This window comes from Chionomys nivalis, chromosome 18 (assembly GCF_950005125.1).
Source record: "Chionomys nivalis chromosome 18, mChiNiv1.1, whole genome shotgun sequence".
Lineage (NCBI taxonomy): Eukaryota > Metazoa > Chordata > Mammalia > Rodentia > Cricetidae > Chionomys > Chionomys nivalis.
This window is the reverse complement of record NC_080103.1, coordinates 34,428,282-34,456,187: the sequence shown is the minus strand read 5'-3', so window position 1 is coordinate 34,456,187 and position 27,906 is coordinate 34,428,282. Positions and strand designations below refer to the sequence as shown.

The following is a 27,906-nucleotide window of genomic DNA, read 5'->3' as shown; positions in this document are numbered from 1 at the left end:
TTGAAACTAAATGGAAACATTTTAGCTATTAATATCCTAAAATACTTTTTAAATTTTCAAAAATATTGATTTCAACCTTATAACTGTATCCAATGTAAAACCAGAAATAAGATGAGTAAATACGAAAACTGGGACTTCATGCATGCTAGGATGGCCCTCTACCAATTGAGTTACATGTCCAGTTCTCAGTTCTGCATGCTAAAGATACAGCAAGGCCAAATTCTTTCGGAGTGCATAGTTTAGTAATAAGAAGATGCAGTAGATAAATCAGTGATTAGATAAGATAGTGTTATGTTTTGGGGGCAGATCCCAAGAATTGTTACTCTGAAACCATTACCTCCTTTTTTTTTTTTTAAAGTAAATTACTCTTTAATTTTGTGTGAGGCTGTATGACTAACCTTTGCTCCACAGATATAAACAGGAGAGATGTGAACAATAATCAGACATCTTCTAAAGAGGGAATGTTCTTGTCTTTCTTTTCTGCTGGCTAAGGTAGAAGCCTGCTGACTGGAACAATCACCTAGCCCTCGGGAAGTCTGGATTTTAGGGATAATGGCACAAAAAGAAGGGAGTCAAGTTCAGTTAGGTCAGTTAGACATACCCTAGGTTCCTCACTCTGGATTAAATTTCCCGGGGTGGGGGACAAACAAAAGTCCACCTCATTGTTGGTTGTTTGTTTCAATGAGGAGTGATTCCGTCACTCACTCCCATATGCTAGTATTACTCTTGACTAATTTCAAGGCACTTAGAACACTGAGTGAGGGACTCCAGAGTGGTACAGTGTGATGTAGGCAGGATGGTTGGGACAAGGGATCGTGAGGACTTAGTATTCAACCTGAGCCCTGAACGTGTGAAGAAATGAGCCAGGTGAGCAGGGAAGGGTGTTCCTGGAAATGGGAAAGAGTGAAAGAAAAACACGGCCCTGGAGAAGGGAACGTGACTTTGTTATCAAAGTCCATCAAGGAAGCCAAGACGGTTGACGCTGAGGATGATCCCCATTAGTGTTCCTGGAGACAGAAATCCTTTCTTCCAGGCCTGGAAGAGGCCGGGCGACTTTGCAGGGATAACCTCGATGGATGCCTTCCAAAGTGTGACCCAGTTAGAGCCAATTTTAAGCTCTCCTTATGTCACCATTCAGATATTGCCTGTTGTTAAAAGCTGCAACCATTCTCCCCTTTGATTACATCCTTGCTCTGTTGACCAACTCATCACAGCTTTTGGTCTTAACGAGGCCCCATGAATATTGTTCGTAATGTTAATTTTTAAAAAGGTTTATTTTATTCTTCTCTCTCCCCTTCTTCCCCCTCCACACTCCTCCTCTTCTATCTTCTCTCTCTCTCTCTCTCTCTCTCTCTCTCTCTGAATGCCCACCTGTAGTGGCTAAAAAAAATGTGTCAGATCCTCTGAAGCTGAAGTCCAGGCAGCTGTGAGCCACCACACGAGTGACTGGGATCTAAACCCAGGTCCTTCACAAGAACAGCAAGTATTCTTAACCACAGAGTCATCTCTCCAGGGTCCCTACAGTTCATTTTGATTTTGAATAAGTGATCATTTTGCTCTAATTAGTATCTGTCTCTTGTCGCCTCAACTACGGTATAGAATAAGAACTACCTATATCTTTAAAATGTTTTAAAATCCATTTGGGCTGTGGTCTCTTCCAACAGAAGGTGTTCACTAAAAGCGTTCTTCTTTAATGAGCATTCCATTCAACTATCTCACAGGCCAGAAACACAATAGAGAGAACTTAATCTCTCCCTCTCCCTCCCTTTTGCCAGGAAGATATGAGTAGCTAAAGTATTTGGTGCTATATATAGTCAGTTGATGTCAGCTGGATGCCAGTCTCTTCAGAGAGGCTCAGTCCCCAGTTTGAGTCAGAGCTAGGGACCATGCCGTTCCAGGTTCAAGGATAAAACCCATCAGGCCCAAGTGCCATCATATTCCACCTTCAGCGTTTTCCTCTACAATTGGGACCCACCCCTGCTGAAAAGTGCAGTCTGACAGTAAGGTGAGTATATTGTTTCCTAAAATGTCGTATTAGTCAGTGGTCCCCAGAGGTCCAGAGTTGTGACTCATAAATTTGCCATTCTTTGCTCTAAAAGGAGGCTGTTGATGCCGACCTGAAACGTTAGCACCAAAGAGTTCTGGTTGAGGCTGGCCTCTTCCTCGGTCTCAGAGGGTGCTGGAAGGGATGTCCTCTGATGCTGGTGGGATGACAGCCAGGAGAAAAGTACTAGCAGATGTAAACAAAAAACTAAAGTGTAGGAGAGAGAGGGGGAGCACAAGGAAGCTGGCACTTTCATTGCTTCTCAGTGCAAAGTGGTCAACACACTGAAAGAAGGGGTCTGAGGTTGTGTCGTCCTCTGTCCCCTGGGACATGGGTTGCTGATGAAAACCATGCACTGCAGACAGACAAGCAGTATGTGGTGGTCACTCAGTTAAAAGCAATGATAAAGTCTTAATAAAGAAGAAAGATGTTCTCTTGCAGAAAGGATGGTCATAACGAGTTCTTTACACCGTCTCAAACAGTGTCCCTTTATTTTCAACAGGGAATCAAAACACCATGCTATCACACAGTGCCATGGTGAAGCAAAGGAAGCAGCAGGCATCAGCCATCACAAAGGAAATCCACGGAAACGGTACCCCTAAAACCTCGTCACGGTCTTAATGCGGCGTGGCATAAGTAGAGGTCCCTTCTGGGGTGACTATTCTGTCGTTCATTTCCCACCCAGCATAACAAACGTGAGGCTCTCGGGGTGCTGTAGAGAAACCTATGGTCATGGATCCCTTTGGAGCCCTCCTTTCTCATGTGGAGCTATTTTCAGATGGGCAGCTGCTGCCAAAGGAATGAGGCAGGCTGACAGCTGATGTGCATTCTCCCGGCCCCTCGCGCGATCAGTGAGCATGATGCTTACGGGTTCCGCTGCTTTGTAGATAATTTTCATACAGCCCTGTGGGTTTTTTGTTGTTCTATCTTGATTTCTTTTACTTCATGTTACATCAAAAACTCTAAAATAGGTTCTCTCTGCCTTCTAACGTTTTCAAAACGAAACAACTGACAGCGAGGGCGTTCGTATTCATTGTTTAAACCTGACTCTCGTATTCGAGTTCAGCAGTTGATTTACTAACATATATTGCACGCAGAATCTACTTTTAATTTTGCTTTCTGAAAAAAATGGGGTTCTTCTAACCTCAAGACAACTTTATTTGTAGTATATGATAGATGTAAGATATTAGTCCAATAATAAATAATATTGTTATTATTCTAAAATCCTAGCAAATAATTATGAAAGGTCTTACGTTTTACTTGTTTGAAATAAGCAAATTTATTTTGCTCATGAATGAAAATGAGCATCCTGTTAACTTTTGAGTTGAATACACAGGTCCTTTTCAGGGCTGATCTGAACCATTCCAGACAGGTTTGTGGAATTCGCAGGGTGTCCCTTCATGGTCATTCAGCTGACAAGTGGGGAGCTGCACCGTGAAAATATTCACATCTAGACGCATGAACCCTGGGGAGGCATCTGGAAACCATGCCGAGTGTAGTGTTTCACATCATCCTTTCCGTAAAGCAAGCTGAACTACCAATCAAAGTGTTTTACATACCGGCCACATACCACAGTCATGTTGAAAGGGTATGGTTCGCCTTTAATCTCTCTGCTGTCAAGTCATTGTGCTGGCTTCTGCCTGTTTCCCAGGCTTTACGTTCATGCTAAATTCATTTAGAGTTAATAAGAGTAATTCTGGCCTAGCAACCAGATTATATCAATCCAAAGTTTCGAACCCTCCTGCTGCTTTTAAATTTGTGTGTATCGTGTCCTACTTTGGGCAATAATTTACTTGTTTGTGTCAATATGGCAAAAATCAGATGATAACTTAAGTTTGGGACTAAATTGTTTGTTGTAAAACCAGGCTTTGGCTAAATCACTTTCCATTATGTCATCGTCATAATTGTCTTAGTCCATACCACCCTGAACACAATTGACTCCATCTAATTACAACATAATCATAAGTAAGTAAATCCATTTAATATAATCTCATTTCAAATTATATGTCAGATTCTGCTCTTTATTTGCTTGCCTATACCTACAAAAGTAAAATTGTATTTTCATAATTTTTTATAAATATAACCATTGAAAGCTTTATTTTTAGAAAATATAAAGAAAATACACTTATATATCAATGGGGAACACTATAACCTCCCCATCAGGAAGCCTTGGCTATGTGAAGGCCTTCCCTCCAACATTGGATGAGCTCCAGCCCAGGTAGAAGGAGCCCCAGACTTGGGCTTTATGATGTTGAATATTCTAGATAAGATGGATTAGCAGACTCATCCAAGATAAAACAACTATATAGTTTGAAGCAGGACAAATACTTAATTCCTTTCTTTTCTTTCCGCTAGAGTCTTGCATGGAGCTTAACTATTTGCATGCTGCAGGGAGTCGAGGACACTACAGCTGGGGAATGTCGTCACCTTTTCCATAGACGTAGAAATGAGATATGGACTTCAGAGAAAACATTTATGGTGGGGATGAGCGTATTTTAAAACATGTTGCAGCTATGAAACATCTGGATAGTTTAAAATGATATATGCTAGAGTTCTGATCTTAATTTTAAGACTAATTAGTCTCCTTGCACCTATGAATGAATTAAGTATTAGAAAACTATGTGTTATTATTACCACACTCCAAAAACAACAATAATAATGAATGAGGTTCAGCCAACGGCAGTTCTTGTAGAGCTGAGACCATAGCCAGGGACACTTTGAGATGAGTAGGGAGATATAAGAGGGCAAGTTTCACATTCTACCCCTCTTACTATTAGAAGGACAAAATGCCTGAAAGAATTAGTGAAAAATTCTACCCATCTGGACTAGAGTTAACTGGGTAGAGCGAGGTTTTCAATTTGTTTTCCCTATGCTGTTGCTCGGTATGGACCTACTGTAATTTGGCGTCACGTTATACACCAGAAGTGAATACATCACATGTCCAACGAAAAGCTGATAAAAGTGTCTAGGGCCTCCCAGATGGCTCAGCAAGCTTGCTGTCAGGCTTAGAACCTGAATTCAATCTTTGGAATCCACACAATACACAGACACACACATAAACACACACACACACACACACACACAGAGAGAGAGAGAGAGAGAGAGAGAGAGAGAGAGAGAGAGAGAGAGAAACAGAGACAGACAGAGACCAAGAGATTTAATAAGCAAATGTTAAAGAAGAAATGGATTTCCTGTTTCCAGGCTCTCTGCCCTGTCGGCCTCACCTTAGTCCTGCACTGTGTTCCTACCGGCCTGAGAGGACTGAATGGGGGAAGTGGTCTTGTATTACTGTTGTAACAAAACCTCCGTGCTCTACACAACAGCGTGCCAGCTGTGTTTGCCAGCATCTATGCGAGCATCTGAAAAGTGCTGTGATGCAAGAATGAAGAAATCTTGTGAGGACAAGGAAAGACAGTCCGTAACAGTCCCTACCCATGACCCTGTGCCATTTACCTGAATCTCTATGGGTTTCCTCACTGTAATCCTCGCTCACTCTTTAACTCGTTTCAAACCTGAAGACTAAACAAGGAGGGATAGGGATGAGTGACAAAGGAAGAGATGGGGTCATCAGAACGGATTAAGGACAAGCACTCTAGAGTATGGCCAGGAAAGGAACTGGAGCGAAAATAGCCGCAGGATGGACCAGGACTGTGATGTCACTAGCCAGTCAGAGTCAGAGCCTCTAACAGGAAAGGGGACTTTGGGGACTACTGTGCTGGCTTGGTTGCCCCCTGCAGCTTTCCTCCTGCCCTCTGGGAGGGCTTTGTTGTTATATGCTTTGGGGATTATTGTCTTTTTCTTTATAGAGTTTTCCTGGGGCACACTGAGGAGAATCAGGCTGGTGATTTTTGTAATTTCAGGGAAAGAGTTCAGCTTTGTGGTCTGAAATTCTGAAGGGAGAACTGTGTGGATATGGCTTCACTGGTGCGTCTAGCTCAGAAATACTGTGTTTACATCTGTTGAGCTGCCTGAAGGCAGGAATGGATGAGCCTGTTTCTCCATCAGTAACAAAAAAGGAATAATAATAGAATAATCGTATGGACAGAAATCGCCAGGACTCTAGAGCCCAAAACCTTTCAGATGAAGGATCATGTAAGGATCGGTTTTTACTTTTCCTGTCAAGCAAGATTTCAGTATCAAAATGACACCAGAAAGACCTAGTACATCTCCAAACTTGGGGTGGGGGAGGAGCAATCACATGGGTTTGTGATAGTCCTTTAACTTTTCCATCAGCACTATCGTAAGGTCAAGGAGAAATAGAGCATCGTTTATTTTGAAAAATGGTGTGTAGTCACTCATTGAGGATTCGCTGTCTAAGCCCCTGACCTGATCAAGGTCCTTCAGAGAACAAAGCTGAATCCCATTTCACACAAATCCAGAGCCTTTCACTGTAAGAGGCTCCTCTCCTGCAGTCTGCAGGCAGCACCGGATGAGCTGTTGTGCAACTCAGAACATTGGTAATGGGATTTCCTAAATATTTACAGATCTTTAGAGCTAATCACACATTAATGGGGAAGGCTTTATAAGTCGTCTTAAAACTTAAATTGGAAGCCATTGGTGGGGGTGCATACCTTTAATCCAGCACCAGGGAGGAAAAGACAGTTGAATCTCTGTGAGTTCAAGGGCAGCCTGGACTACTGGAACGTAGTAAGTTCTAGGTTAGCCAGATCCATATAGTGAGACTCTGTCTCAAAAGCAAAAAACCTTAGCAACAACAACAACAACAACAACAAAATGTCCCCAAAGTGACACAGAGATATCTGAAATAGGAATGCAAAGTGTCTCATTCAATGGATTTCAAATTCATCTTCATTTAGAAAAAATTATCAGTAAAATTTTATTAATTGGAAAAATTTTCAAGCATTATTCAAGATCACAGACTGGACTACAATGTCTTCTGTTATATGCTATATGGCATACAGTGTAAGTAGACTTACTTGTAGATGGAGCCCTTTGCAAGTGTGGCAAAGCATCTCTTTGTATCAGTAAGACCACCTAAGTAAAGTGAGCTTCTGCCAGCTCTCCTCCTATGGTTGATACATCCTACTAAGATTGCAGTCACCTGACAAGCATGAGCAAGCGATTTTAAAAGATCTTCGGCCTTAACTGTCCATCGGTGGATTAGAAGACTGGATCCGACTTCAGTTCCATATCACTAGGGATGACCACAGTTGGAAAGTATGTCTAGCAATCTTATTTTCAATGGATGACCTAATGCCTCAAAGACAACCTTCTAAGTCATGAGCGCGAGGATGTGTCTCATCGCTCGGGCACTGAGGTTAAAATCCCAGTTAAAACCCCGTCCTGGGGTAACACTAAAGGGCAGGGACACCTGAGCTTGGAATCTGTGTGCCTAGGGGTAGACAGCACTCTGCACTGAAAGTTATGAATAATGAGAGCGATCATTCACTGGATTCTCAGCTCACAGCCAGTTCTGAACCTGTGACATCATACACTGAACTTTAAAGAGTGTGTGGGGGGGAACCTTGAGAATTCAGCTTGTCTGTTTATGCAAAGGATGTTGCCTAATATATCCCTGACATAGGGATGCGATGCTTTGGTTGGGAGTTTGCCATGTTTTGTGTTGTACGCTTACCATGGCCAACGTCAAGCTCCCATCATAGAGACACTGAATGAAGCGTGGGAAGAAGTGTGCAACAGCAACACCACATAGGTACTCACACAGCAGTCTTATAGCAAGCACTATAGTGTTTTCAGATTTTCCTCATGTAGCTACAACAGATACAAACAACCTCAAGACCACTTGGATAACAGCAAAGGTAGCCAGCCACTTAAAGAGCGATACCTTTAAATAGTCATTGCTGTTTTTACTGTGATTTGGCTAATTATGGAACTTGTTGTTTTTTGCTCATGGTCTCACTGTTGTAGCTCAGGTTGGCCTTCTATTTGTGATCCTCCTGCCTCTGTCTGCTGAATGCAAGATAACAGAGATATATACCACTATACATAGCCAGAAGATCTTTCTACTCATTGCTGAGAATGGAACAAGGCTTCACGTAGGTTAGGCAAGTGAGCTACATTCATAACTATATATATATATATATATATATATATATGTATATATATGTGTGTGTATATATATATATATAGTGTGTGTGTGTGTGTGTGGTGCGCGCGCACACTTGCATACGAGCATGCGTGTGTGCATGCACAAGTTTTTAGGTACAAACTGGTCTTGAACTTAAGTTGACCTTGAGGCCCTGAGCCTTCGCCTCCACCCGAGTCCAGGTGTGTATCAGTACCCCTGGATTCTCTCTGAATTTTAACGATTGTGTCTCCACTGTGTGACTGCTGCCTTGTAGAATTTCTGAAAATCTGTGAGTCTGGTCTGTGAACCAGCATACGTCCCAGCCAATATTTCGTTTTCCATGCAGTGCTCCCCAGCTTAGCATCCCGAAGCCGTTCAGTCACTCACGGCCACTGTGGAGTGGGAGGGGAAATGAACATTGAGACGATCCATATTGGGAGGCAACGAAGAACTTGAGAGTTGGTAAAGAGCTGCCTGTTTTGTTCATTGTGTTGCTGTTCTCATGGTATACATTTAAAGCAACACTCGATTGTGGCTGCTGATAGTTATTTGGTGTGCTCTTCCACTGAGGGCTGGTAAGTTCTGGTAGCTGGGGGTGCACATTGATTCCTTGTGGCCGCTTGTATTGAATTGCTAAAAAGGAGCAACTGCTTCTTATGACCCCAATGCGTCTATAGCTGGGGGCAAGGACTTTCTTTTCCCAGTTCCTCCTCTATGCCCTATTTATCAAGGACCTGATCAGGGGTCTTCTAGGTCAGCTTCTCTTGTCCTGCGCTGTGATACTATGTTTAATTTTGTTCTTATGTTAGCAAGAATGTATAGAGAAAACAGCTATATGGATCAGCACATGTTTAGCCAAGGATAGCAGAAAGCAGCTAGGTAAACAACAAAGGAAATGGGATGCTTTACGTATCTGAAAAGACCAGAGCTGACTTGTGAAGCCTCGTCCATAGGCTTCTGCATAAACCCAGGGCATAAGCCCTGCATCGATTCCTTTGGCTTTGTCCCATTCTATCTGTCACCCTACTGAGGACAGTTGTGTTCCAGTACACGCTCCTCAAAGCTTGATCGTCTCAGTAATTTGTCACCTCCACTACAGTTTCTGTCTCATCAAAATAAATACTTATTTGCCTAACAGTCCAGTTTTTCTCCCTGTGTACGTCACAAAACTTTTTGGTGGCAAAGAGATTCTGTGCTTTATACAGAAATATATCCCTGATTCTAAAAGCATTTGGAGGCGCTTAGCATGGTGAGATACACCTACAAGCCCAGAGCTTGAGAAAGCTGCTACAGGAGTATCAAGAGTTGGAGACTAGCCTGGGCTACAAATCTGTCTCAAAATAAAATCAAAATAAATGAAAGTCGAAGAATTTCATCTCTCTTGACTTATGGGAAAGCTCTTTAGTATCAGAGATAGAAAAAAATCTTTTGTCTTTGATTTTCTGTTTGTTTATTTTGAGACAGAATATTGGATGTAACCCAGGTTGACATCAAACTTACTATGTAACTCAAGCTGATAATGAACTAACAAATTATCCTGCACCCACTTCTGGCTTCTGGGATTACAGACATATACCCACACTCTCAGCTAAGAATAACACTCATTGCAAAATTTTTCCTGTATTTACAATATAAGTTTCATAAAAAATTAAAACCAGAAGAAAATTCAAACCATAAAAGAGTTGTGATTCAGGGCCTTGGATACAATGGACATATTAGTAACTGTGTGTATATTCTAGTGCAGAGATCCACAGAAGCAGCATTAGATGGGAAAGATATCTGCTCCACTTTTCATACCTGCCCCCCTTCATGCAGGGTGCTTGGGGCCAGGCACAGCACGAATGGTGTTTCTCCAAGACTAGACGGTGGAGTTGGAGGGAGCACACATGCACTTCAGGGTTAGGCAAAGCTCAAGCTGACGAATAAAAACATGGGGGAGAAAAGCAAAGCTTATTAATATAAATATGAAGCAGTTCTGTTTGAAAAGTCACAAAATGGAAAGCTTAAATTTTACTAATAGCATGATAGCTAACTTTCATTCATTTTTCTTATGTGCCTGGTAACATGTGCGTAACTAAATATAATTGAGCTGTATTTAATACCAACTCCTTGCAGTAATTATTATTCTCATTATTATTAGCTGAACATTAGCGATGAGGACATAGAGGTTTGGACAAAATAAGCAACATATGTGATCATGCACTGCCAAAATGTGAGTCCAGGATGGACTCTGAGGGCAGCCTACTGAAGAACATATCAATCACTTATTAAAATGTAGAGCAGGAAGCAAATTATAAAACAAAGCAACGTGTCTTAAAATGCTTTCTTTTGGATTTTCATGAATGTAAATATTGTTTTCCAGATGTAGATGGCATGAACCTGGGCAAAAAAGTCAGTATCCCCAGAGACATCATGATAGAAGAGTTGTCCCATTTCGGTAATCGTGGTGCCAGACTCTTTAAGATGCGTCAAAGAAGATCTGACAAGTACACCTTTGAAAATTTCCAGTATGAATCAAAGGCACAAATAAATGTAGGTACAACCAGACCGTGAGTATCTAAATGAATTAACAACATACCTAAGCTGGTACGTGTTACCAGGCTCCCAAACAAGTTCCTCTACGTCTCTACTTTCGGCTGATTCTATTAGACCTTTTTATTCAGGATGATGAGTAGCTTAGGTGGTTCAATAAAGGAAGTATTATGTACAATATGAGAATGCTTTTTGTGTTCACTAGGGACAGTGTGAGCTGTAGATTTGGCACTGAGGAACTGGCCTGTTTTGCTAGGAGGCAAACTGGTGGAGAGAACTGGTACCGGATGTTTCCAAGCCTTATCACCTACAGTTTGTGGTGGAAACACTCCCAAAGCACACAGAGGACCACAAAGCAAGGATAGGCATTGTTTTTGCTGCGTTCATCCTTGCCCTGCAAATGCTGAGAACAGCTAACTCCATCAGCCTTGTCGCAAAGTTTTTATTCTACATGGTCATGACAAAGCCAGCATGGACCTAACTGTGTGGGCTAGTAAGCATCAAAACCTAACCATTTTAAATTATGTTTTCCAGCTGGGTGTGGTGTTGCACACCTGTAATCCCAGCGTTCTGAAGGCAGAAGTAGAAGGATCCCTCCCAAGTTCGAGGCAACTTGGGCTATCTAGTGAGTTCCAAGCCAGCCGAAACTACATAGTGAGACCTTATCCCAACTAACAAAAATCAGATTTTACATGTGTTAGCATCATGTTTATGTAAGCAGTCTTTGAGAGAAATTGTAGAGAAGGTAGTTCATTAAAGACAGGTAAACAGTTAAGGCAGAATGACTTTATTTATTTTTATTACTTACTTCCTTGTTATACTTACTAAGAGCTGAATGAAAGAAAAATTAAAATAGAGTCTCACTATGCAGCCCTGGCTGGCCTGAAACTTTCTGGGTAAACCAAGCTGATCTTGAACTCACAGAGATTTGCCTACCTCTTTTACCTAAGGACTGTGCCACCAGGCCAGCCTTAAATTAAGATTTTGAGAGCTGAGGATTTAGTGCAAGGATTGAGTCCTTGCCAGGCTTGTTCAAGGCCCCACATTCAATCCCCAGAACTACAATCAATCAATCGATAATTGTAGCTTAATTCTAGTTTTAATTGTGAATTCAGCTAGACATAAAATCATACTCAACTACAGTATTTACATTTGCGAAGAATGGTTTTTTGCTTGAAATCATGGGTAAATATATGCTATTTTATCCTATTCACAACATCCTCTCCTCTCAGAAGATATCTGCGGCTAGTTCAGTATGAGCTGGAAATAATCTGCACTTATCTGACGGTTTATTATGTAACTGCACTCATAAAGAAATAACAACTAAGAAGACCTTTTATGAAGCAACGTGAAATAGGTGGATTAAAGAAAGCCTTGCAAAGTCACCTGCAAGTTCAGACATTTCAGTAAATGAATAATGTCTGTTTTCATGACTCCCTCTTATGCTGCAAGCACTTAACTACTGCTTTGAAGAAGATCTGTGACAATGGTTCTCAACCTTCCTAATGCTGAGACCCTTTAATACAGTTCCTCATGTGGTGGTGAGCCCCCAACCCATAAAATTATTTTTGTTACTACTTCGCAACTGTAATTTTGTTACCATTATGAACTGTATGATACCTATATTTTCCAACGGTCTTAGGTAACCCCTATGAAAGGACTGCAACCCACAGTTGAAAACCATTGTGCGTGGGATTAAAACTGTCCTTATGAACGTAACATAATCTCTCATCATGGCAATCTCAAGTTGTTGACAATAATCTTATATATCTGTTTTCAGTTATAATACATGTATGATTTGAGAATTTTTTACTGTTGCAAGAAAATTGGGCACTAAATGATTGATAGAATTCCAAGCAGTCATACTAAAACAATTTAATGATAAATAATTCAGAGTAGTAAACACTAATAGCGATTGTAAAGGCAGTAATTACTCTATCTTTAAATGCTGCATGTTTTTATCAGCTCTGGACAAAGGATGAATTTATTTGCCTTTGAATTTCCGATATAGTTTCTACAACATAATAGGTACTCAATAAATGCTTGCCCAAGGTGTAAGTTATGGACAGGGGTGGGCATTCTTTTAAAAATTCCTGCCACGTTAACAATGTTCCACACTGCAGTGGCTCTGGCATCCTGCATGGCATCACGCATGACCTTCCTCACATTCCTCAGGCAGGTTTTAGAAGTAAAACCATGTCACAAAGAGGTTGTACGGTCAGATGGCATCTTAGAGAGGATGTGAGTCCCTTTATTTTGTAGACAAGAACAGAAATTAAGAAAGGCAGAGAAACTTGTAAATTAACTAATCACATTGTTGATAGGAGAGTTAAGACTAAACCCTCAGTGCCTGGTTCCCAGGCCAGAGTTGCCTTTTAACGTATCTTGAGCCATTAACCTAATTATTGATTACATTTTCTGGAGAATGCTTTTATGCTCCCCATCCATTGAGCTACAGACACCCTAAAAAGACTTATCTGTATCATTCCCATGTTATTATAATATTTAGTATCTCATATAGATGGTATTATGAATCAAATCCCCAATAACCAAAGCCATCATTTCTGCTATTAAGTTATCATCATTTATTATTTATTCCCTCACAAAGTAGTTAAGTTTGTTATGATTTTAGACTGCCACATTTCATTTTTATCCAATTTATTAATATATCAAAATAAAAAACATCTGTTTTTTTAGGAAAAAAAAACCCAATTCTTAAATAAGACTAACCAAGCTATACTGGGAGTATGAATACTTATTTATTATTTTTTGTTTAAAACAATTTCTTTAGATTTGATGTAAAATTTACAGTGAACCCTCCTTTTTTGTTATTACTTCAGGAATCGTGTAATGTGTGTTACATACTTGTTTTTAACTTGCATGCTTTTAGCCTATAATGTTCTATTCTGGTCTCATTTTCTTTAGAGCTAGCCTCACTAAACTAAAAAAAATCACATGTTCATTTTTCGCGTCAACCTTCCTGACAGGAAGTACAGATGCTGAACATAATAATTTAAGGCTTATGTCACAATCAGTCACCAGCGGCACATCATGGTGCTTTGTTTGCACACTAACCTATGATAATAGAAGTCTGGCCCCCTTCCTGCTAATGACTAACCAAAGTTGGTGTTCCTGTTCATTGCAAGCCTCAGGAGAAGCTTCCAGCAGGCTAGAATCATGATCCCTAAAATGAAGATGGGTAGGCTTTCCTGTCCCCATAGGTGAAATTCATTCCGTAGATACTTCTAGAAACTCTACAGCAGGTGATTTTTTTACCCATTATGTTTTCTACCTCCCCACATTTTCTCAATGGTCTTTTAGTTTGCTGTTGAAGTTGGTAAAATATTAATACAGTACATTAAGTAAAACATGAGGTAGATGGTAAATCCAAACTGTAAAACATCAAATTATATACAAATGTAAAGTGCTTTATATTTAGTAATTATTAAAAATAGCCTTTAAATCTTTTTTGAGACAGAGTTTCACTGTGTAGTCCTGGCTGTCCTGGAACTCATTGTGTAGACCATACTGGCTTCAGACTCCCAGTGATCCATCTGCATCTGCTTCATGAGTACCGAGAATAAAGGCACATGTACCACTATGCCTGGATATAAATAGTCTTCTGTATAAGTACAGAAAAAGGATAATGTTGCCTAGCCAGATTTAAAAAGTCTATAGTGGGAGCTCACAATGCCATGAATGTGGTAACAAAAATCTGACAAGGACAAGTAAGAGCAGTCATAAAGGAATGGTACAGATGTGTAGAAGGAGCTAGCCACTTGTTGGGTTCCCGGCTCCATGGCTTCTCTCTGACTCTGCCTCCTTCCTCCTAGCATTCAGTCTAGCTTTCCCTGCCTACCTAAGTTCTGCCTTGCTATAGGTCCGAAGTAGTTTCTTTACTCATTAATGGTAATCACAGCACATGGAGTGGGCTCCCACATCACAGATGTTGCTGAAATGTTGAGATAATATAGATGTGGTGGCATTTCTGGTAGGTTACGTTAAAAAGAAGAGGGAAATTGAAGATAGACATGGAGAATTTAGGACTTGGCTTGACAACGAGCAGAGGACTCAGCAGTCAAGAGCACTTGCTGTTTTAACAGAGGACCTAAATTTAGTTCCCAACACCCATGTGATAGCTCACAACTGCCTGTAACTCCAGCTCCAGAAGATGCAGCCCCCTCTGGCCTCTGTAGGCAACTACACTCACAGGCTATGCCCATACGTGGACACACATGTAGGTCATTAAACATAAAATAGCTTTTGTAAGAAAAATAGCCAAGGATAATATACACATGGAGACTAAAGTGGAGAAAAAGATGGTGTTTAATATCGTTATGGCAAAAAGAAATTAGCTCGATTTGATGATCTAGTCACTAAAAATCCAAGCAAAATACTCATAAGATACTAATACGATATGGAGTTTTGGAAGAAAATGAGCATTCCGTTAGATTCAGAGCAGACGTGTACACCTGAAGGGGCCTTGTGTCAGGACCTAGAGTGCTGTTTGGGTCTGAAGCACCTTCTGAAACTTCGAGGGCAAGTTCCAAAGTGGAGACTTCCAAGCCAAATCCAGCTTTAGACCTCCACAGCTTGTGTCCAGGGTGTGTGCTGTCCTCACCGTGACTAGTGCCTTCCCTTCAATCTCAGAGTAACCACCAAGGGCAACATCGACCGCCTGTATTGTTTTGGGGTTCTCTGGGACACTACTGACGGACAGCTTGAAATGACATTTCCCAGACCTGGCCCTGGAGGTTTTGATGAATAACCTGTGACTTTTGGGAGGAGCATCGTCATCCCAGGTGGCATAATTTCATTTAAAGTGTATATTATAATAATTTTAGATAATCATAAAATAATATTATTCCCTATGGCTTTCTCAAATATTCCTGGTGTTATTTGTGCCTTCTCTCTCCCTCTCTATTGCCCTCCCTCCTCCCCAGCTAAAGTCCCTCCCCTGTTTTTCCCATATATCCCTTCCCAGCCCTTATATATTATTACCCCCCTCTCTAGACCGTCCCTCCCCCCAATTCCCTCAGGTCCCTTTTTACTTTCCTGACTTCTGAGGTTACTCCAGGTTATACACTCACATCTAAAAATTCACAGCAAGGATCTACTAATAAGGAACCCCAATGGGGTGTTTGTCTTTCTGAACAAACTGAGAGTTACCTCACACAGTATAATATCCTGTAGATCAATTAGTTACCTGAAAATTTCATTTTTTACAGCTAATTAATATTTCATTGTGTACATTGTTCATTCATCAGTTGAAAGACATTGATCAATTGAATGGGGGTAGAAATCCACAGAGTGGGAAAGAATCTTTGCCAACTACACATCTGAAATAAGAAAAGATCCAAGAATATATAAAGAGCTCAAAACAGAGCCAAGAAAACAAACGGCCCAGTTAAAGATGGCTTAGGTTCTGAACGGAGAGTTCGCCAAAGAATAACTCAGACTTGCTAGGAAGTGTCTTTAATCATGTTCAACGTCGATAGGGAACCAGGAAAGTGCAAATTTAAAATACTTTGATATTTCTTCTCAACTCAGAATAGCAAAGAACAAGAAAACAACCGACAACAAATATGGTAAAGATGTGGGAGGAGGGAAAACCCGTACTCACTGTGGACATGACTGTGAAGAATTCTCACCCAGCTTAAATAGATCTGCCGTAGCACCCAGCTGCACCACTCTAAGGCACCACTCCTAGGCATGTGCCCAAACGACTCGACAGATACTTTCTTAGCTCCATTCATTTCTTATTAATTCACTACAGCTAAGAAAATGGAAACAAAAAGCCAGCTTTTACAGGTGTTATTTTGTCGCCATAGAGTAAATCCTGAATTATGACTACCACAATAAACTTAAAAGAGAAGTCTACCTTTTTAGAATTTTATTTGCTTAAAAAATTAGATTTTTTTCTTTTAAGTCCGTGTAGTTAAATATATGTAGGTTTTCTGTTTGTGGGTATAGTATGTATATGGTTGTACAAATACCACAGGATTCAAAAACTTTCTATATTCTAAACAATCTAAAACTTTACCATAAAATATGATGTAATATAATAAACTATCAATCAAAAAGGATCACAAACACAAAGAGGGTTAAAACATTATAGGCTGTTGGTTATTTGACAGTAAGATCTTCTTACTGAAGACCCCACATACTTGAGTCATAGAGAACATGGGAAAACCTAGCTATTACTCAGTTGGAAGCTTCATCCCTACTGGCTAGCGCTCATAGTGTTGAAATGCGCTATGCTAGAGCAAAGCAACCCAATCACAGCCAGCTGTGAACCTTACAAATTGCATTGATGACTGGCCTAGCAAGACACGCCCACTGATGGATGCAATGGGGGCACAAATTTTATGGGTGTAATCAACCACTAAGTACAATAACTGTCAATGGAACCAAGAACTTGTTACTGCAAAGGTCGGGGGGGAGGAAGCCTTAGGGGAAAATCTACTAGTATATTCTGCTAAAAGACGTAGCATTAAAATGATTCTTAAAGACATACTGCTATAGTGATAGGTCAGTGCACTGTTCATCTTTCATCAGAGAAGCTTCTTCTTGCTGTTGATAGCAATTAGCATAGAGTCTCCAATTGGTCAACATGCAGAGAATAACAGACTTCAGAGTGCTCCATTCTAAATGGTGCATCTGTGTCACAAGGCTCGGGAATCCTTGCAGACAAGAGGGTGGGAAGATTGTAACAGCCAAGCATAGTGGACGGCATTTGCTAGGCTGCAGCAGGACAGATGCACCTGTAAACTCGCAGCAATTGTGCCAGACAGAATCCCAGCACGGGAGAGGGAAGGTAGGCACGAGGTCCCAACCCTAGCCAAGGAGCTCTTGCTATTTAATTGCTGCGGAGAGAGGAAAGGTCAGTTTTCTTTAAGAGCATGACACCTGGCTGACCTGGTCAAGCCCCACAGTCAGGAGCAGTTGGCCAATACAGGTTGGACTCAATGGGGAAGGGGAGGCGTGAAGTTTAAGGAAGTGGGGGAGGATCTTGGAAGAATTTGGGGAGGGAAATGAATATGATTAAAATGCATTGTATAACATTCTCAAAAGATGAATAGAAACATTATTTTTTAAAAGAATCTCTAGATCAAATGTTTGGCCAATATGCTTTGTTTTATTAGATTGGTAAAGATATTAAAAGTAAACATATTTTTCGCAGTGATGTTATGAACAGAAATCAAATAAATTGAGGGGAAGCTCTATATTGTCATGTACACAGTAATGCTAAATTAATTTTGGTTTTAATTTTTGTCAAATGGATTATAGCCTGACATACACAAAAGTTTTTATTGAACTGCTCAACTTTATTGCAATGTAAATTACTGAGGTCCCGAGAAACAATACAGTGCCATTATGTTTAATTTCTTGATATTCAAATGAAAGCTTACATATGTATTACTGTGCATAATGGTTTCATCTTACTTTTGAACAATTACAGCACAATATTGCCATGCAGAATGGGAAAATTGATGGCAGCAACCTTGAAGGTGGTCCACAGCAAGCCCCCTCGACTCCTCCCAACACCCCAGATCCACGAAGCCCCCCAAATCCAGAGAACATTGCACCAGGTAACAAACCACCTTCAAGTGGAACAGTAAAATTTCTAGGTATCTAAAAATACTACTCCTTGACCTTTCATTAAATGACATTTAAATGGCATAGGCTTTCTCATTAAATATATTTTGTTCATAAGTTTAAGACAAAAATAAAATTGAAGTTGAAAAGAATCATGTGAAATATTTATAATAGTTATATATTCCTTCAGACAGTCCATGGTATTCCTTTTTTAAACTTTTATTGATTTGGGGTTTTTTTTGTGTGTGTGTATTTGAGTGTGTGTATGTGTAAGAGAGAGTACATGTGTATAGATGTGTGTGTGAGAGACAGCATGTGTGCACTTGTATGAGTGTGTGTGAGGGTGTATGAGTGTGTGTGTGTGAGAGTGTATGAGTGTGTGTGAGAGTGTATGAGTGTGAGAGTGTATGAGTGTGCGTGTCTGTGTGTGTGTGAGGGGGGGACTTCTGCCGAGTGCATGTGGAGGTCAGGAGACAGCTCCCAGTAGTCAGCTTTTCCACTGGTTTCTGTTCTCGGAAAGGATTTATATGCGGTCTGGAAAACATAGATTTAGTTAGCTATAAGGGGCTCATTACTTTAATCCCAGCACTCTGAAAGCTAAGGCAGAAGATTTATGACTCCCAGGCTAGTCTGGGCTACTAAGACCCTGTCTCAAAAGAAACAAATAATATCAACAATAACAACAAAACTCATAAACAAAAAAACACATAGCTTTTAATTTGTTTTAAAAACAAATCCTATTAAGTTAATATGCATCATTTAGAAATATTATTACCTCCTGAGAGAGCTATTTAGGAAAAATTACATTAGTTAATTGATAACTTTCAAAATAATCTGCTGAAATTTTTGTCTTTGAAAATTCAAATATTTCCTTAAAAGCATTATGCAAAGTAGATTTTTTTAATTACGCAATTGAACTGTGAAATGGGTAATAATATCTCTTGGGTTCTAGAAAATGAATAAACAATTTAGCAAAAACACTGTAGGGGTTTTCCTCAGAGTAGTAACGAGCTATTCTTGAATGCAGGTGAGCCAACTCACTAATATTTAATCTTTAAAGAAAAATATGTTGAACATCAATCACCACTGAACTTGATAGTTTAGAAGCATTCTGATTGATCACATTGAGAAAAGCCATAGAAAAACATACCAAAATAACACTGCAGAAGAATGAGTAAATACAATTAACTGCACAATATTCTAAGATTAATATGGTAACAAAGTTCTTCAGTAGTTCCAAACAAAAGTTGTGGCAGAAAGCAAGCTTTTGGGTCATAGTAGGCAGCTGAATTCCACACCCGTTCTGTTCACTCGTTCATTTTTATTTTACTATTGCACTGTTAAAAAGAAAATTAATTATTTTGGTTTGATGTTTTTAAATCTTTAAAACAAAGAAAACAAGGTGGGGTGAGAACTAAATATGATGAGTATAGTCTTTAAGATATAATGAGCACTTGATTAATCTTTAAAATTTTTATTTATTTGATTTTAAAATTTAAATTAAAATACAATTATATTACTTCCTCCTTTTCTTTCCTCCCTCCAGCCCCTCCCATGTGCAACCCCTTTTCACTCTCAAATTAATAGCTTTCTCTTAAAATTATTACATATATGTTATATATGTCTGCATGTATATGTATATTACCATTACATATATATGAAAAAATGAATAAATACAATCTATTAAGTCTATTTTTGTTTGTGTGTATATGGCTTCAGGGGTGATTACTTTGGGGGGGGGCTCGGTCTTGGGAGAGGCTAATTCTCCCTCTCTCAGTAATCATTAGTAGTCTATATATCATTTTTGCATTATTGCTAATACTTAAATTTATTTTGTTTTTGCTTGAGACAGGGTTTCTCTGTTTAACAGCTCTGGCTGTCTTGGATCTTGCTCTATAGACCAGGCTGGCCTCGAACTCTGAGATCTGTCTGCCTCTGCTTCCTGAGTGCTGGGATTAAAGGCATGAGCCACCACAGCCTGGTTAAAATTTTTAGCTCGGTAAAAACTTTAAAGTGTGAAGAACTTCATAACAATAAGGCTACAGTGGGTACTCAGATATCCTTTAAAATAATAACTTTTTGAGTCTTATGTAAAGTAACAAAAAAGCACATTTAAAAATAATAGTTTGACTTAAATAAATGTAATATATAGTCAAGGGAAAATAACATGATTTGGAAAAGCAAATCATTAGAATAATAATTGTTAGTTAATAATAATGATGATTGATGGTGAAAAATATAATAGTAAGGTCCTTTCTAAAGTCTTTAAGCTTAAAAGAGTTTTTAAATGTCTCCAATTGACTGCTTTCCGGTGACTTATAGAAAATGTGCACCATAAACTTACCCCAGCAAGAGACACTAAATGCAGGACCGCGTTAGGTGGCATTTAGAAACGGAGGGCGCTCTGTTGATTCCCTTTTGCTCTGTTTCCAAAGGATACTCTGGACCCCTGAAGGAAATCCCTCCTGAAAGATTCAACACGACAGCGGTTCCCAAGTACTACCAGTCACCCTGGGAACAAGCCATTGGCGGCGACCCTGAGCTCCTGGAGGCTCTGTACCCGAAACTCTTCAAGCCCGAAGGAAAGGCAGAACTGCCAGATTACAGGAGCTTCAACAGGTAACTCGGTTATCCAGCGTGACTCGGTGGATTTGTGAAACCCAGACATTTTCACTGCTGGACAGGGAGCAGAATCCTCTATAGGAAATCAACTTTGATCTTAAAATAATCTAAGTACAAACACAGGTGTCTAAGTCTGAGTGGACATTCATTTATTTTTTGCGCTATTACTAATACCCAGAAAGTTTTATCTGGTTAATTCACTGGGGTCTGTACGAAGAACTTCATAAAAATAATGAAAAATTTAAATGTTACCATTTACTTATTATTATTTCTTTAATAAGTAATTAAAGAAATTAAAGTAATTGTTTGTGTGGTGGGAGGTCAGCATGCATGCCACAGTGCACGTGCAAAGGTCAGGGGAGAATCTTCAGGGGTCTGTTTGTCTCCTACCAAATAAGTCCCAGCGATTGAACTCAGGTCATCAGAACGGCAGGGGCCTTTACCTGTTGAACTGCCTTGCAGGTGAAATATTTTTTAAGTGATTGAAAAGCTGTGAAGATAGTCAAATATCTTGAAGACCAAAATCCCAGAGGAAAGTAAAAGGAAATTTTAGAATCTAAACCCAATATTTGATGCCATTTTGGGGGGAGAGGCATTCACTGGTAAAACATACAAGGCTGAGGGGATGAGCCGAACTGAGCAGTTTGGAGAGTTGGACAAGAAGGAACGAATTAGGCTCCTTCACGGAGAAGCCCTGTTGTCTACTCCAGAATCTCTGAAAGACATCGTTAGCACGCTCCTTTGGAGTAAAAGCAAGCAGTAGACCAGCTTCAACACACTCAACGTGGCTTCAGTCAGCGGCGTCAAGCCGGGCAAACACCACCTCCTTTCAGTCACACAGCTGCAGTGACAAAAGTCAATCCTTTTGGATGATACAGTGTTAGACCCAAATCATCGCTATGATTGCAAGTTTCTGTCAACTTTTTATTATGGTAAAACACATAGTAAAAATTGAACAACTTTAATGACTTTTTAAAAGATGCGTGTCTTTTGTTTACGTGGATGAGTGTTTTGCCTGGATGTATGTCCACCGCGTGTGCTCATGGTGCCCACGGAGGTCAGGAAAGAGCATGAGGTCCCCTGGAACTGGAGCTACAGATGGTAGCGAGCCACCATTTAAGTGCTGGGAGCCTAGAAACCTGCAAGAGAGGGGCATGCCCTTAGCTGCTGAGCCATCTTCCCTAGCCCTTGCTTTTCTGAATACATCTTTTTGTTCTTTTATTCCTTTCATATGTATTCAAACTCCATGCTACATTAACAGACGAGAAATAAACTGAGAGACAGAAAAATCCTGGCTGTGCTTTAAATTGCTATATGATCTTAGGTGCAATATTTAGCTTAATTTTCTCATCTATAGAACATATTTTATGATTAAAGTGCCTTTAAATATAGCACACTTTTTTACTATCCAGTAGAATAATTTATTTTTCAAGTTTCTGTGCAAACGTTTTAACTTTCAGAAAAAAAATCACAATTATTGTGAGTATATTATACATCTAGTGTTGTTTAATTTTACAAATGGACTACCATCAGGATAAGCAAGAAAGCATCAATCTGTGAATCTGAAAGAAACAGTCTTTATTATTCACTATGGAGATGACATGATATGAAAACCATCTAACTCAGACCTATTTCTGAAAAGTTAGTATTATGGAAATTATAGAGACATAATTTCATCTTAAACAAAGACTTGAAGTCTTTCCACTGGACATTTTTGTTCCAGTAACTTGGAATGAAGCTTCAGAGTTTTTCCGTGGACCCACAGTGCCTTGCAGGCAGTCTGCCACTCTGGATGCTTCTGTGCTCTCCTTCATGCCCGTGGAGAGGGTAACGGAGCCCAAATCAACAGGATGTCCTCTCTGCGGTTGCAAAGGAAAGAAAAGAAAACTGTTTTCCAAACAGCAACCTCCGCTGGACCAGTGGTGGAAGCTCAGAAGTGGAGGATGGAACAAAAGGGACATTGTCCTTTGCAAGGCTGGAAAACCACTCCTGGTTTCTTGGGGAAAATAAACTGCCATTGGTTAAAAAAGAGAGAAGATAGGGCACTAGAGCAGAACCTCAGCAGTGGGCTGGGCGCTGGGGAGCACTCCTTCTGAGATTTAATCCAGAATAATTTTAAAATGAGCAAATGTTATTTCTGGAATAGCTATAAAATCACTTGACCTAATTCTGCATACTTCAGAAATGCTAGACTCCAGCCTTTTCATCTAATGCGTGTAGCCATGCTAGGGGCTCTATTGTTCCTACCTAGTCTCTCTCTCTCTCTCTCTCTCTCTCTCTCTCTCTCTCTCTCTCTCTCTCTCCTTCTCTCTCCCTCTGTTATTCCTACCTAGTCTCTCTGTGTCTCTGTCTCTGTCTCTCTCTCCCCCCTTCCCTCTTCCCCTCTCTCTCTTCCTTCCCCCTCCCCATTCTCCCCTTTCCTCTCTTCGTGTTCTTACCGAGCCCAAGCCCTTGTACATGCTAGGCATGGACTTTACTACTGAGCTCTATCTCCAGTCTAAAATAATTAATAAATTGGTAAGGAGGGTTCTGTGTTATCTTACCAAGTCTTCCCGGTGAGTGAATTTAAATGGTGTTCTTCGTCCTCATAATAAGTAACATGTTTTATTTTTCTTCATGGTACTTCTCATTGTCTCCTGTATGGCCAATCCATTCTCATTCCATGAGTCTCCCTCTTTAACGCAGACACCAGTGAAATGTACCACTTTGTCCTATTTTTCCATGACTTTAGAATTTATAATGGTACCTGAGACCGGTAGGCATTCATTAAACATCTATGTTAATAATGAATTGATCTTGTATAATGTTTGGGAAGCCCTGAACGTTAAGCAATTTATCTTAGAATATTGGTTGTCAACCTGTGGTTCATGACCCCTCTGTGAGTCAAATGACCCACTCCCTCTTCCTCCCCTAGACAAGCAAATTCATCCACAGCCCCCCTTCAATGGGGTGACTCTTTTTGGCTTAGAGCCTCTTCTCACTTCTTTCAAGAAAGCTACACTCTATCAATCACTGGTTCCAATCATGATCTCACGGCTCTCTTATTCTGCCGGAAGCTTGAATCTCCTCAATGTCAGCTCTCATTTGTTTTATCTGTTGTGTCTCTGTTTCCTGTACATTCTGGGAGACTTTTCCAACACAATTCAGTACAGCATACCTTTACTACAGGAAGATGACTTGACTGGATTCTAAAGGGATTACACTTTCTTTGAGAGTAACGGTGATGCCTTTGGTTTCTTCTTACAGTCTTTTAGCACATTCTGAGAAACAATGGATTTTCATAATAATTTTCATAATTGCTCTTTGGTATTCCTTTTTTAACTTATTTTTTATTTTTAAAACAATTTTGTATACCAATTCTAGCCCTCTCTCCCTCCCACCCTCACACTTCCCCTACCTTCTTCCTATGGTATTTGGTATTCTTAGGTGGACTAAGACAATAAGTGGTAATGGAGGCATATGGTTTTACTAGAAAAAATATAGCTGAGTACTGAAAAGGTGGAACACCGAGGCTGTTTCTAGAAATATACACATTTTAAGCATTTGGCCAACTAGAACCCAATGATGGGAGTGTAATTCAGGTGGAGGATGCTTGCCAGATTGCACAAAGTCCTGAGCTTGACCCTGAGCACAACAAAACAAACAGAAAAGCCTGAATCCAACACGTAAGGAGAAACCCATGTCACATGTGTGAATAAAGATAATAGATTAAAAAATCAGGGCTCAACTTAAATTGGTATAGGCTCAATTATAAGAACTTACTGTCATATTGTTACAAAACAACAATATTGCAGAGTTCAAAGAAAAACAAACACGATGGACAATGTCCAGTGAATGTTTCAAAACATGATTTTGTTTTAGAAGTTTGACAAAATTTTCAAGTCAGTATATAAAATTTCAAGTGTTTTTGAACTAATAATTTATAATATTTTTAGAATGTATAATAGTTTAGAAAGATAGGTCTTCTTCTTTTCCCTGAACTTTCCAAAATTTTATCTGCCTTTGACTCTTCCCTGTCGTGGACATGTTGTTACATTCTAAGGGCTAAGCTCTCGTCCTAAGAAGGTAGTTTAAATGTCATTTTTTTCCCAGAGAAATATTTGCGATGATTCAGTCTACAGAAACTAAACACTCAGTTATTCGCAGAATCAGCCTATTTAAATGTGCTGCGTAGTTCATCAGTGTGAGATAGTTTCTTGTGTTGGTTTGATTTGCTATGCCCCCTTCACTGCTTGAGATCTGGAACTGTATTATCCACATTGGTCTTTAAGAACTATGCCTGCCAATGAATGTGCAAATAATGCCTGACGTAAAACAAGTTAGAAATGTATCTGAGCTCCTGTATGCAATGGCAGAGGCTAGATTTTTATTCAGAGATAAATGGGGAAATTTTGAAATTTTTTGTTTTCTTATTTGGGGATTATGTTTTAATTACGATATATCTCCCTGCCCTTTCTTCCCTCTTAACCCTCCCATACGCTCCTCCCTGCTCTTCTTCAAATTCATGGCCTCTTTTTCCCAAATTTTGAAATTTCTAAGATGAAGATAGAAACATATACACAAGACACATTTCTCACCTTCAAAGAGTTCACAGATGCCCCTAACAGAGGATAATCTTAAAAGCATACATGAAGAGTACAATCTACCATACCCCAAGTACCACACGGTTAATAGAAACAACCTCTAGCCCAGGAATCTAATGAAGGGAGTGTTGGCAGGGGTAGTCGGAGGGACGATAGACCTGAAATGCTACAGACAGCAAAAGCACAGAGGCTTTTGGTTGTAATGATTCAGGGAGCAGATTTGTTCAAAGATAAGAGTCCATAGAAAGGGTCTTTGCAGTAATTTGTCCTTTATCTGTTTTCCTATCAATGTATGGACCTTCAATGAAATCGCTTGATTCCGGGGTCTCAAACTGAAAAATATCACTTGGTGTCCATAAAACAACGAAATTTTATGACAATCAAAAATTGAATATTAATCATTATTTGCTTTTCTTTTGATTCCCACAGAGTTGCCACTCCGTTTGGAGGTTTTGAAAAAGCATCAAAAATGGTTAAATTCAAAGTTCCAGATTTTGAACTACTACTGCTGACAGATCCCAGGTTCATGGCCTTTGCCAATCCTCTTTCAGGCAGACGGTCCTTTAACAGGACTCCGAAGGGATGGATATCTGAGAATATTCCTGTAGTGATAACAACTGAACCTACAGAAGACACCACTGTGCCAGAATCAGACGACCTGTGACAGGGAAGCCAGACACGCCTCAGAAAGCTCTGCATAGAGAAGCTGCTGCTATCCTACTTGCTGGCAAAGCCATTTAAGTTATTCATTACTAAAATCATTTAATGGCAGTTAAGTAACTTTCATTTCATGACATTTAATTTGAATTGAACAATTAAATTCTTATTTAAAAAACTTTTAAGTCACTTGTATTCCTTCATAACTTTATTTTCATATTCAGTTTGTTTTCCATAATCTAGTCTTTTTATTATGAAGGCTCAGGTGGAAAAGTAACTAGCAGAAGTTTTCTTTGTTTCAATGAGTTTTTCCAGAAAACTTACACTGGATTTAGAGTGTACAGTAGGGTATGTGGGGTCATAAGGAATTTTTATCTGAGGGGCGAGAGTTGTGTGAGATGCTCTACAGATGCTGTTGCTGAAGATGAGGGTCAGGTACTTCCTGTTCGGTACCATGTAGCATAGCACATTTGGATACATGCTCTCTTTAGCTGTTGAGTAGAACTATAAATGCCTATGTGTTTTTTACTTGTTTGAAACTGTTAACGTTCTTGAGTTAGAATGGGTTGTTGAATTTGTCTAGTATTGTTAAGACTAGGAGGTGATGGTCCAGGGAACAGAACCTAATACCACTGCAGCTTTAAAGACTGATGTGTTCTTAGAATCCAAGTTCCCAAATCTCAGTGTTATTGCTTGACTTTCTTTGGGCCGCCAGCTCCCAAATAATGGCATGAAGACTTCTTATTAATTATGAAAGCTTGGCCTTAGCTTAGGCTTGTTCCCAACTAACTCTTATAACTTAAATTAACCCATTTATATTAATCTATGTCCACGTGGCTCGTTACCTCAGCTCAGTACTGTGCATCCCACTTCCTTGGTGTCTGGCTGGTGAATTCTACCTCTCTTCTTCTCAGAGTTCCCATCTCTCCTCAGAAGTCCCGCTTATCTTCCCCTGCCCAGCTATTGGCCATTCAGCTCTTTATTAAACAATTAGAAGGTGCCTTGGCAGAGATACATCTTCACAGTGTACAAATAAAACCCACAATACAATACAATGTATTGATTAGGCGTGTATTTACACATAAATTTTAGAAGAGTAACAACATACATTAACTATATGAGCAATTGTGTAAAATTTGAATTAGCAACTTTCTTTTAGGTTGGTCAACTAATTTCTAGTCAAATTCAAATCAAGTACCAGCGAATTACATAACAATAAAATAAAATAAAGAGTACAGAAGGTTCTCAAAGCAGTGTAGCACACATCCACCACAAGATATCTGAATACAGTAGTTAAAAACTAATAAAGTTAAGCCGGGCGGTGGTGGCGCACGCCTTTAATCCCAGCACTCGGGAAGCAGAGGCAGGCGGATCTCTGTGAGTTCGAGACCAGCCTGGTCTACAAGAGCTAGCTCCAGGACAGGCTCCAAAACCACAGAGAAACCCTGTCTCAAAACAAAACAAAACAAAAAAAACTAATAAAGTTAAAAACATATCTTAAAATATGAATGAGAAAGTGTGCAATCTAGGACTTGTTGACAGCAATTTCTTCCCATTTTAACTTAAGACGTCTATGAGTGATGGGGATATAGAACACTTATTCACATGCATGAGTTGCTGAGTTTAATCAAGTACTGAAAAATAATAATAATTTACATAGAATAATAATAGTCACAGATTTGGGGAACATTGATGGGTGTTGGTGCCCACATCTGTAGTTCCAGGCTGAGGAAGCATAGTAAAACACCTTACAAAAACAGAAAACGGAAAAGAAAAACAGAAAAAAGAAAGAAGAGAAAAAAGCTCTGTAACTTTGCAGC

At 39.7% G+C, this 27,906-nt stretch overlaps 1 protein-coding gene across 4 annotated transcripts; it reads left to right on the top strand.

The window, feature by feature from the left end:
• The first annotated feature begins 1,861 nt into the window (after positions 1-1,861).
• Myoz2 (myozenin 2) lies at positions 1,862-26,236 on the top strand. 4 transcript variants are annotated; one of them, XM_057793809.1, is made up of 6 exons: positions 1,862-2,005; positions 2,547-2,636; positions 10,456-10,625; positions 18,088-18,217; positions 20,660-20,843; positions 25,859-26,236. In XM_057793809.1, the coding sequence occupies exons 2-6, from the start codon at positions 2,561-2,563 to the stop codon at positions 26,091-26,093; spliced, it is 795 nt and encodes a 264-aa protein (XP_057649792.1). In that variant the 5' UTR covers positions 1,862-2,005; positions 2,547-2,560; the 3' UTR covers positions 26,094-26,236. The 4 variants fall into 4 exon arrangements, with proteins under 4 accessions (XP_057649792.1, XP_057649795.1, XP_057649793.1 ...); XM_057793812.1 differs by having other exon boundaries at positions 25,981-26,060; XM_057793810.1 differs by lacking the exon at positions 1,862-2,005 and adding an exon at positions 2,177-2,227.
• The last annotated feature ends 1,670 nt before the right edge of the window (positions 26,237-27,906 follow it).

Excerpts from the sequence above, each read along its gene's own strand:
- Myoz2 (XM_057793809.1), top strand. The coding sequence starts at position 2,561 with ATGCTATCACACAGTGCCATGGTGAAGCAAAGGAAGCAGCAGGCATCA. Across the intron at positions 2,637-10,455 it reads AAAGGAAATCCACGGAAACG|ATGTAGATGGCATGAACCTG; the intron begins GTACCCCTAAAA and ends ATTGTTTTCCAG. Across the intron at positions 18,218-20,659 it reads TCCAGAGAACATTGCACCAG|GATACTCTGGACCCCTGAAG; the intron begins GTAACAAACCAC and ends CTGTTTCCAAAG.